Source organism: Canis lupus, chromosome 14 (genome assembly GCF_011100685.1).
Source record: "Canis lupus familiaris isolate Mischka breed German Shepherd chromosome 14, alternate assembly UU_Cfam_GSD_1.0, whole genome shotgun sequence".
NCBI lineage: Eukaryota > Metazoa > Chordata > Mammalia > Carnivora > Canidae > Canis > Canis lupus.
In genome coordinates, this window is record NC_049235.1 from 59,036,351 (window position 1) to 59,048,004 (window position 11,654).

The following is an 11,654-nucleotide window of genomic DNA, read 5'->3' on the forward strand; positions in this document are numbered from 1 at the left end:
CTGTAAGTGTGAACACTTGAAGGAACCACCCCAAAGCCCTCTAAATCGAAGAACACTCTCTATGCATGAATATTTTAAAATTAAAAAGTAATGTCATAAATCTCCTTGGAGTGGCTCACTGTGCTCTCGTTTCAACAAATTCAGGAGAGAAACAGAAATCAGATAAGTGTGCTCTAGTGTGGACCAGTGTCAGTAGAAAAGATGGGTGGATTAGGGATTTTTATTTTTTCTTGAGACTCCATGTTACTCGGCACGAGGTCAACATTGCCGGATTTAACAAAATAATCGCAAGAAAATGTTTAATAGTTGAGAGTGCAGGGTTTTGTTTTGTTTTTTTTTTTTTAGAAAAAAACCTTTAAAAAGGCAAGAAGGCAAAAAGGAGGGAAGCAAGGACGGCAGGCGGGCGGGCAGGCGGTTGGTTCCTGGAACGTGTTTGCTATTTTTAAAAGGGGGCGAGTGTAGATGAAGGTGAGTTGGAAGCTGCTTTGCAATGTCTTCACCTCGTTGAGCTACTCCGCCTGGGGTAAGTGGGAACATAAGTGAAGCAATACTGGCATTTTTCTCCGAACGCGAGGGACGGAGACAACAATGCGAGAACCTGATCTTACCTTGGAGACTCAGGGCCCCGAGTGGAGGGGGTGACCCAGCGGCCGGGGGGACTGCGTGGCCCTGGAGAAGTGCAGGGAACGAAGCGTGCAGGTGTCATTCTCAGCCCCGCGCGGGGACAGCTCGCCGGGCCTCACCGCCCGGGTGCCCACGTGCGTGTGACCCCAGGGCGCGCTGACTGCGGTAAGGAAACAGCTCCTGGCTATTAACCCGCCACTTCTTTCTCTTCCGGCTTCTAGAAAGCCAGGCTGGCCAGGATCCGGGCGGCCAAGAGCGGGAGCGCCAACGCCTACATGCAGAGCAAGCGCAACGGCTTACTCACCAACCAGCTGCAGGTACGGGCCGCGTGTCACTTGCTCGTGGCCACTTTCCTCGCGTGATGGGGATTTGCTCGTGTCCGGCCTTCCATGGCCTGGGGGTACTCGGACGCTGGCTCCTCCAGCCACCCAAGCGCCCTCTGTAAATGCCCCCTCTGGCTGGGGACATTTTTTTTTTTTTAACAAAATTTCCAATTATTTTTTAATTTAAAGGGAGAACTTGGTTACTCATTTTAGGGCTGTTTTGCCTCTGGATTCATTCAAATAGCTGCTTAAGAAGAGCTTAAAATGTTTACACCGTATTTACAAAGAATACTGTTAGCCAGCAGCGACCCCTGGGTCCTGCCCCGGGGCTGCTGACCCCGTGTCGCCCGAGAATCAGCACCTCGGCTGGTGACCTGCTTTGCTGGCTTATGTGCACAAGGGGAAGGTCAGGAAGCCTCGGCTCGAATACCCATTTTTGTTTCAAAACGACTTATTTCCTTAAAATTCCTCTGAGTGCGGTCAGGAGGGCTCGTCTGGCTCCTGATGGGGGGAGCGCCCTCCGGGGTCCACGGGCCCCAGGCCTCTGGCCATCAGAATAGCTTCGCTGTAGGCGAGCGGGTCCTGAGGGCCTGGATCCCGCTTCACCAGCCACAGAGAAGGGCTCGCAGGCTTCCCAAGGTAGGTGGCAGGTGAGTAAGACGATTCCGATTTGCAATTCAGGGAGGCAGGTGGACAAAGACCGCAGCGCTAATTCGGCTCACACGTACACGCTCGTTACCGAAATGACAAGCAACTGCGCATTTGTCCCTTTTTAGTTAAAAAAAGAAATTAAAATGCTGCCATTGAATCTCAGGAGATAGGCTAGCTCTCCCGGGGGAAATGTGTGGCTGAGGTTCTCATTGTTTGCAAATAAAATAGGAAGCGCTTCTGTCTTCTGTGTGTTGACAGTCCTCCGAGGAAGAGCAGGCCTTTGTTAGCAAATCCGGCTCCAGCTTTGAAACCCAGCACCACCACCTGCTTCACTGCCTGGAGAAAACCACGGTAAGGAAAAGGCGCGACCGGCCGCCCTGTGCTGGGACACGAACCCCGGTCGCCTTTGTGCAGACTCCGTGCTTCCAAGGATGAGTTCACTCTCTACGGTACTGGAAAATACATAAAAGATGAAGAAAAAAAAAAAGAAAAAACCCCAACCCACAATATTTGAAATGGCTTTGAAAGACTATAGTGACATTTCAACTTGGAAAGTATTTCGGAGAGTTATTTAAAGTGTGTGCGTCTTTCGTGGTTATCTTTAGTCTGAAATGCCGGTTTACCGCAGGTGGAAAGCTGCTTCCCGACGGCCGACTGCAGGCCCTATAAAATACCATTTTCTCCCTGATTATTGGAATGCTGATTAATCAAAAAACAGTGTCGTTCAGGCGATCCTGACATCGAGGTAAGGGCCATTCCGATAGCCGGAGCAGGAAAAAGTGGAGAGTAACCAGGTAGAAGCGTGTCTTTCATTAACAGGTTGTAATGAACAAGAAAGGTAACAAAAAACTGTGTGTCCCCGTAGGGCAATGACACCTTTAATCCGGGGCGGCCCCTTGGCGCGGAGGGGGTCTGCTAGGAAGCTCCGCACCCCTTCCCTCGCTGGCTTGTCGGGGGGTCACGGTCTGTGAGCACAGAGCTGATGGAAACTGCCCCCTCGGGTCTGCTCCCCGGCTCCCCAGATGCCCGCACCTGTCCTCGCACCTCGGGCACCGGCCGGACGCTGGCCCGGGTCCCCGGACGGTCATTCGACGAATTCACATCGCTCGCCTCCCGCGTGGTGGCCGGCGGGGCGCAGCCTGGGTGGCCCCCATCCCGCCTCCGCAGCGGGGACAAACCCGGGGTTCCTGGAGGAGCGTCAGCACCTGCCAAAGGGAAATCGGGGCCACAGTGAGGGGTGCAAAGCCGGAGGAGCCTTGACGGGACAGGGCAGCGAGGCTTCCCGGGGTACTTGCATGCACACCTGCGGGGACGACCAGGAGCTGGCTAGGCAAGGAAGGGAGAGGGCCCCAAGGTGACGCAGGCCGCAGAGGCAGGCCGCAGGTGGCCCCAGAGGAGCCCAGAGAGCGCGGGGGCCATCGGAAGGCAGGGCCTAGGCAGACCCAGTGGGAGGCAGAGGAAGTCTAGGGACTGGCGAGACCCAGGAGGCCTGTGGAGACTCCCGATCCCTGTCTCTTTATAAATGGGGAATTATTTGAGGGCTTAAAACACGGTAGTTACCGGATGGTATTTGCATTTGTAACTAAAGATCCATAACTTACAGGAGAAGGTCTGTAGCTGAGGATAACTCTTTGAAAGGTAAATGGTGACATTAATAGATCTATTTATTTCCAGGATTTTTCTCTTTTCATTTTTCACTATCTTAACTTCTATTTTTACCGTTTTACCTCTTAAATAAATAAAATAAAAAAACTAACACCGATTCATATCATTCAAATAAAGCTGCCCACAACAATAACCAGCAGCCAGAGGACTTGACCTCACTTCCGTCACCGAGGTGACAACGTAGGACCTCACGCATTGGGTGCTTGTAGCACGTGTGTGGGATGCGCACGGTGAAGGAAGAAAACAGACTGCACATCCCTCATGAGCTCTGCTTTTCCCCAGAAAATTTGATACTGAAATTCATTTCTTCATGAAATCCTGTCCTATCCGGTCATATTATTCTCTGGACCTTAAACAGTGGAGTCCTGAGATTCATTCACTTCAACACGCTTGTCTCAGCAAAGAAATGACAAAATGGGTAACGAAAACAATCTATTTGCTGTTGGCCACTGAGTTGCTTCGATTGTTTCACTAATATTTTAGGATGAGAGATGGTTCTGCGGAACCTGGCATGAGCGGAGCCTCCCGGTACAGGATCATTCCCACCTACACAAAGACAAGAAGAAAATACTCATCGAAGTCATTCCCCCGGCCGTTCAGACCCAGATGTTTTCCCTTATAGTTCGGAAGCGAAATTCTTACATAGGCATGTTAGGAAGTGATTCTGCATTAAGTACTCTAAAAAAGCAAAATTTGCGCTGTGGTTTTTCTAAATTGTGGTGTGTGAGTGATGCCCATCACTGTGCGCCCCGTGGCTAGGGCCGCTCTGCATCCGGGCGGAGGCGATGCGTGCAGCCGGGGACGCGTCACCGGGTAAGGAAGGAGCTCAGAGGGCAGGCTGTCCCCTTCTGGGTCACAGAGTGGCCCGTTTGGCAGTATTTTACCGACTTACCTAACAAGTCACTTGTCCGTACGCTGGGAGTTTTAGAGGAGCATCGCAAGAAATAGAAAGTATCTCCAAGATCTCCCTTTCTGATTAAAAAATGTTTTCAATCCCACGTGAAAATATTTGCTGACATCCAACAGGCCGTCTAATATGAGGCATCCTATCGGAATTGTGTCTTTTCCATAATTCCAATCTGTTCAAAAAAGAAAAGTCAGTGTGAACTTACACATTCGCCGTGACCGCTGTCTTACAGCGTTTTCAAGAGGGTTTTTTTTTTTCTCTTTGTTTCTTCCGTTCCAGAAGTGATGTTTAAATTCACAAGTGATATTTCTTTTTTTTACTTGTTTTTTTTTTTAAAAAGATGTTACTTATTTATTCATGAGAGACCCAGAGAGAGAGAGAGGCAGAGACCCATGCAGAGGGAGAAGCAGGCTCCCTGAAGGGAGCTCCACACGGAACTCGATCCCGGGACCTTGGCCTGGGCCCAAGGAGACACCCCCCCCCCCGTCGAGCCCCCCGGGCGCCCCTAACAAGTGATATCTGAGGATACAGGTAGTCCCTAGAGAGACCCTCGGTGAGCCTGCAGGTGCCCGTGTGCAGGGCCAACCCGGAGCCCGGCGGCCAGGTTCCCGTCTCTAGGGATGTGGCATCAGTTGCCACCCGGGGGTCTCAGGGTAGGAGTGCGTTTGAGTCTTAAAAAGCAAAGCCAAAAATAAAAAAGAAAAAAAAAAAAAAAAAAAAAAAGCAAAGCCAGCCGTTGCCTTTCCTAAAGTGATGACGTGTTTCTCTGCCCCCTTCTCTCGCCCTCGTGACCGCGGAGCAGAATCATGAGTTTGTGGATGAGCAGGTCTTCGAGGAGAGCTGCATGGAAGTGGCGCCTGGCAACCGGCCTTCCAGTCACAGCCCCTCTCTGTCTTCACAACACGGAGTCACCAGCACTTGCTGTTCACGACGACACAAGAAAACCTTCCGCATCCCAAATGCCAATGTGTCAGGAAGCCACCGAGGCAGTGTGCAAGAGCTCAGCACGATCCAGATCAGATGCGTGGAGAGGACCCCGCTGTCGAACAGGTACCCAGGGTGATCCTGCAGGCCCCCTGCTGCTGGGCGTGCTGGGCAATCTTTGGGGCGGTGGGTGGGGGGCGAAGGGTATTTATTTATTTATTTATTTATTTATTTATTTATTTATTTATTTAAACAAATACACCTGAGAAGCACCGTGGCATCTAAATCCTGGTTCCTAGGGTTTAAAATGAGACAGAAACTAATAGGGTAACAAGTAGGAAAGTGGACCTGCTGCGACCATCCCAGGCTTGGAAGTAGCAGGTGTACAGTATGAAGAGTAGAAAGAAGCTGCGGTGGCCAGGCATGCACGCAGCGCGGCTCCCGCCTCTCTACCTCCACCACGTTGGCTTAGGGGAGCAGATACCTTTCTACTCGGGAGCCCCAAAGAGCCTGAGACGATAGCGAGGCAACACCACTAGCAGAGACGAATTAGACTGATGCTGACATCATTGGAAAGTGCTCAGCGCCACCTACACAGACACCTTCCATGTAAGAGTGAAAAATAAAACCATGTGTACATGAGTGTCTCGAGTCAACATATGATTTTGATCATAAAGATATTTGGGGCCACAATGAACACAGAAATCAATCCGTTACAAAAAAATATATATAAGTGAAATGCTAAAATTGTTCACCTCTGGTTCCTTCGTGGACGATTTAAGTGGAATTTTCCTACTGGGATTTCCCTTTGCTTCTCTTTATTGGTTACTTGTTTTTACCACAAACATGTATGTGTAATAAAAGGTAACCCATTTAAACGATACAACTGATTAAGAACGACCAGTTTCTGCCAACATAATTTTGCTTTGTCCTTCAAATTAAATAGCTGTGTTTTTATATTAACAGTCTATTAGTCCAGGGCTGCTCCTTTGTTCTCATTCAACAATCTTTGTGAAAAAGCTGGATGAGATTCTGAATTCGGGCTGTGTTGATTTACATAAATCAGATGTCTCTGGGACCAGAATATTAAATTTTGGAATGATGGAAGATTTCCGTCTCTCACATTTTCTACCTCCGCATTGTTCTCCATCCGTTCCAAAATTAACTAGAAGGCGGAGAAGTGATCAGAAAGAAAATTTTAGGACATACACATGTTGAGTGAGATTTCCATGAAAATAAGGTAATTAGGTTTGAGTAATTAGCATCCTACGTGCACCCTCCTTGTTCCTCTCCCCTTTTCCCTCCAGCCAGATGGAGTATACAGCTCGTGCGAGAATACCACGGGGGAAAATCTTGAATTTCTGGTAATGGCTAACTTGGAGGGGGGACGGGGTTCTTAGAACTACTTGTCACTAAGTTGAGAGCTTTAAGGGCATCTTTACCCCCGTGGCCAAAAGAACTGAGACACGTTCTTGGGTCGTTGAGGTACATCCCTTCCGTGAGCATCGCAAAGCTCTCAGGGGTCCCATCTGAAAACGATCTTACTTTGCCCAACCCAGACTTTCCAAAACCAACCCAAGTCTCTTCCTTGCACTTTTGTAGAACACACTTTGAGACACACTTGATGGAACCAGCTCGAGGTGCCTTCTAGACACTTACTTAATGCCAGTGACCTGGCTGACGTTCACCTCCACATATACTAGGCTTGGTCCTTCGTTGTTTTAAAAAAAATCACGGTGACTGTTCTAGAGATACTTAAAACGTGACGGACAAACGTGAAAACACATTCCTCGGTGGTAGGGAAAACAGGGTTTCCGTTAACAGCTTACCTTTAAAAAAATCTCTCTCTTCCTCATCAGCCGGTCCAGTTTAAACGCCAAGATGGAAGAATGTGTTAAACTAAACTGTGAACAACCATATGTGACTACAGCAATAATAAGCATCCCAACACCTCCAGTGACCACCCCGGAAGGAGACGACAGGCCAGAGTCTCCAGAGTACTCAGGAGGCAATATTGTCAGAGTGTCTGCTTTGTAAGACAATTGGAATCAGGTCTAAGAGAACTGGAGCTCTGGCTGGGCAAAGAATCCCATGCGAAAGAAGAAGAAACAATACACGTTTTGCAGATGAGAACAGCAAAGCGAGAAGGTTGGCAGTGAAGTGAAAAAAACAAAGCTTCCAAACTTGAGGATGGAAAGGAAACCACCAAATGGCATTTCTGGGCAGAGTTTGACCTGTCATGCAGAGGAAGAGTCTGTGACCCTTTGACTTTGTGAATGAGCACAATGAAATGCCGCCTATCGATGCTTCTTATGATCTGAACTCTTTTTTAATAAAAATAAATAAAACAAATCTTTGAACATAATGTTCCAGTTGAATGCAAAACAAAAAAAATATGGAAAACATTTTGATAAAAATTTTTCCTGTTAAAACCATGAACATTGGCTATGATGAAGATTATTACGTATTTAAAAAAAAAGAAAAGAAACTCCTACGACACATTTGTATTGACTGAAGGAAACCATCATAATGCATGCTAGAATTCTTTGGAGCAGTGATTTCAGTGTCCTTCTGTTGTCTTCAGAATAGGCATGATAAACTATAATTGTAGAAAGGGGGAATTTCTGTGCACTTACAACAAGCTGATTGTTCATGTTCCATGGTGGGCTGTGCAAATAAACTCCTTTTAGAGCTGCGGTATTTCTCATGGGGATGCTCATTAGTAAATCTAACGCGTTCAGATAGTTCAGTATTAATTATCGTTTGACCTTGCACCTAGATACTGTTACAACCGCAATAATTCATTGTACACCTGTTGTATCAGGAATCAGGATTTTTTTTGTTGTTGTTGTTGTACCTTCCAGATCTTCATAGATACAGTAAGAGCCACGCTCGTAGAGAAACTTGCGGTGTGGCCGGGTTTTAGAGAACTTTTTAATCCAAAACTATTGTGCCATAAATGTCTTTCGGTAACATTCTCTGGTCCACTGTACCCCCCCGTGACGGTGCATTATCTGTTCTTGGACTTCTATAGCGCCTTTCTATTGGGTTTGTCGTCATCAACCGGACTGACGTTTTGTAGTTCAAATGACTTTCCTACTTTTGTAGTCCCCAGCATATTACCTTGTAAGTAGATCGCTATCGTCAATCCCCTTGTCAAAAATTAGGAGAAAGGAGTTGACATCCGTGAATGATCTCTCTAACCTCTTTGCTGTTAGGGAAAAAGCCCAGACACTGGACGTATCGCTATGGGTTTCAGGCAAAGAGTAGGCTGGGATTGATGTCACAAAATCCGTAATCCCAGAACTTCACTTGATGTATTATTTATTTTACTTTAGATCTTGAATACACTTTGAGAACAACCAATGTGAATTGGAAGGCAGAGATAAACTAGAGTGCTTTACGTAGCAGTATTGGACGAGAGCACGCTTTCTACACCCGTGGAGAAGGCGGCACAAATGTATCTGAGACAGGTTCCTGTGTCCTGCGAGGAGCGATTTTCTCCACTAAATCAGGACAGGAGTTTGATGATGCAACGTCGATCTCTGTGTACATTTAAGTGAAAAGTCTCTACAGCTTTTCACCTTTGAGATATATCAGCAGACGTGTCTGCGCGTGACAGTGTAAAAAAGTTTTACGTCGAATGAAAAGTTTTGTTCATTCCAAACCACCACTGTAAGAAATAAAGTTTAGCCTCCGTACACGGAAAGAATTAATAATTATCCCTCTACTATAGAAGATTTTAAAAATGCTTATCATAATTTATCATAAAAAGGAATTAATCCAACCATTTTCAAGTAAAGCCAGAGATCCTTGCTTCCCATTTCTAGAATAGCTTCTAGAACAGTGCTGTGCACATGGTAGATCTTAATAAATAATTCGCTGAATAAAAGTAAGATCCGCTCTACTATCTCTAGGGAAGAACTGGCTTCATTTCTAGTACGTCTTTTAAAAAGTTACTAATCTTCCTGGAGCGTGAATATTAACAATTATATTAACACCTGCCTCATATCACTTTATGCTTCTAGAGCAAATATAGTGAAACTTCTGTGATGGCATTTGTTGAAAAACTTTTTAAAAAGTAGACTAAGGAAACCGCAGTCGGGAATACTTAGGTCTTCTGATTCCCAATGAAAAGTTCTATTTTCATGTTCTTAATACTACATTAAAAAAAAAAAAAAAGCAGTTAGGCTATTTTAGTTGACAGTTCTGCCTCCTTTTCGACTTCTCATTTATCCCAAACTCTTAATTTCTTTAGATTTTTGGAAAATTAAAAAAAAAAACTTTTTGGTGTTTTAGGTGATTTAAAAAATATACTGTGTTGGTGGTGAATGACTATTGATGACTGTGTTAAGTGCATCTGTATTGTAAGTGAAATGTAATTATTTCTGTGTACCATATGGAGTAACCGAGGTCATTGTTTTTGACAATTTTGTTTGAAATTCATATATCTTATTTCAAAGGATAGCATAATATCTGCATTATGCTGGAAAAAAAAAATAGACCTTTGGAGAATACTTAAATAAAACATGTGCATGCTTGAACAGGACCACGTGGTTGACCGTTGCTCTTTTTTTCCTGGGCTTCCTTCCTTTCCAAGATCTAGGACGTGCCGCACCCGTACTTGGGAGAACCTTGTAATGTGTAGGAACTCAAAGAACCCGTTGATTGTCAGTTACACCTAAATCTCGTCTAAATCGGTAGAGGCAGTAGATTGCTGCCCACAAAGGGGATTTAGGAGGAGACGTTTTAAAGGAACGGTTTAATACTGTTTAACGATAAAAGAGTGCCCACTGCTTCAGATGATCCTTTTTGGAGATACCTTGGTACCTACAACTCTGTAGCTACTGCCTAATTCAAGTAACAAGGTCTTGTTGGTCACCGCCCCCCCCCCCAAAAAAAGGTAGGATGGTTACAATCAGTTGTTTTTGTATGTGCAATACTTTTAGGTGGGATGCTCTCTGCAGTGTGTCTAGACCCGGTCAATGAGCCGGAACCCCACCTGCCGCGTGCCTCTTGGACGGCGTGGGCAGAGAGAGTAAGGCTGGCGCGTGAGCCTCATATACTTCCCGTCCAGCAAACGAGCTCCGAGGTGAGGACTTTGGTCAGAACTCCGTCAGAATCTCAAAGATTCTTTTCTAGTTGGGGAAACAAGGTGGTTTATTTCTCTAGCTCTAGGTATGTGTATATATGTACATTTACATGTATTTATTCTGAGACACATACCTAGATTTTTATTCTTTTAAAAAAAAAAAAAAAAAAAAAAAACGTTCATCTGATGGTTTCTCTTTAGTAGGAAACAAAAAGCCAGGAAAAGTTTAAAGCTTATTAGAAAAGGGAGAAACACAGAGTAAATCATTTAGTTCCAAGAGAGATTTCAAAGAGCAATCACTAGTGTTCTTCTTGGTGAACAGTCTCCTTTTTTTTTTTTTCCTTGTTAATTCTTTTCCTTTAGAGTCCTTGATTTATTGAGATTCCCATCCTGTGTTAAAAAGGTCTAACACATCTCCCTATTCCTTCAGCCGAGTGACACCATTGGCTTGGAAATAGCCTCCAGGGAGTTCTATCACCGGCTGCTGGCACCATTACTCAACAGAATAGAAAGGATTCTTGATATCAAATACATGACTCCTCAGAGTTTCATAAGAAAGGCATCTCCTCTTCCCCGGAGTGCTATTAGGTGTTTGTTTTATTAACTCACAGGTACAAAAATGGTTATTGCTCTGCACTGCGTAGATTTCATCAGCATTTTCAACACGCCTGCATAGACACACTGCATTTCCTGAGAAAAGAAGAGCTTACGTTGGCTGTACGTCACCTGGTCGTGTTTGGGGCAGTAAAACATTCTTGAAAGAGTCAGGTATTTTACTTTTCAGAAATTATTACTTTTCAACAGCGCATTTGCTTAAGACGATTATAAAATATATTTATTACAAAAAGCTTTTAGTGGGAATGATATTACATCCATACTTTCTAATTCTCTGTTCTTTACTGTCCACTTTACCTTTTCCCAGCTTTCTCTTCAAACTAATCACTCCTTTACTAGATCATTCTCTCCCTTTCCCTAATCATCTTTCCCTCTTTTTTTTAAACTTTTATTTGTTTTGGTTTTTTAAAAATATTTTATTTATTTATTTATTTATGATAGACATAGAGAGAGAGAGAGAGGCAGAGACACAGGCAGAGGGAGAAACAGGCTCCATGCCAGGAGCCCGACGTGGGACTCGATCCCGGGACTCCAGGATCACACCCTGGGCCAAAGGCAGGCGCCAAACCGCTGAGCCACCCAGGGATCCCCTCTTTCCCTCTTTTTTACACGGAAATCCACTAGGTAACTACTGTCCATTCTACATATAATTCAAATTCTTGAGTGCATTGAATGGGCCAGACACTGTGATAGGTGTCAGAGAGACGGAGCTCAAACATCCAAACCAAATCCTCCTCAAGGAGTTACATGCTGGAAAATAGCTTGGCCTTCTCTCTGCTGTACACTGTTATTCATAATCTTACACTACAAGTATTTTTCTTTCTGCCACATTAACAGTCATTTTTCTACTTCA

At 45.2% G+C, this 11,654-nt stretch overlaps 1 protein-coding gene across 4 annotated transcripts in view; it reads left to right on the forward strand.

Annotated features, from left to right (window-relative positions):
* KCND2 (potassium voltage-gated channel subfamily D member 2) overlaps positions 1–9,643 on the forward strand; it is a 476,309-nt gene extending 466,666 nt beyond the window's left edge. The window contains exons 3-6 of one of the 4 annotated variants that reach the window (XM_038557473.1): positions 846–941; positions 1,857–1,949; positions 4,973–5,220; positions 6,954–9,643. In XM_038557473.1, the coding sequence (XP_038413401.1) occupies positions 846–941; positions 1,857–1,949; positions 4,973–5,220; positions 6,954–7,131 (615 nt within the window). In that variant the 3' untranslated portion in view covers positions 7,132–9,643. The other 3 variants (XM_038557476.1, XM_038557475.1, XM_038557477.1) reach the window with 3 other exon arrangements.
* Positions 9,644–11,654: the final 2,011 nt, after the last annotated feature.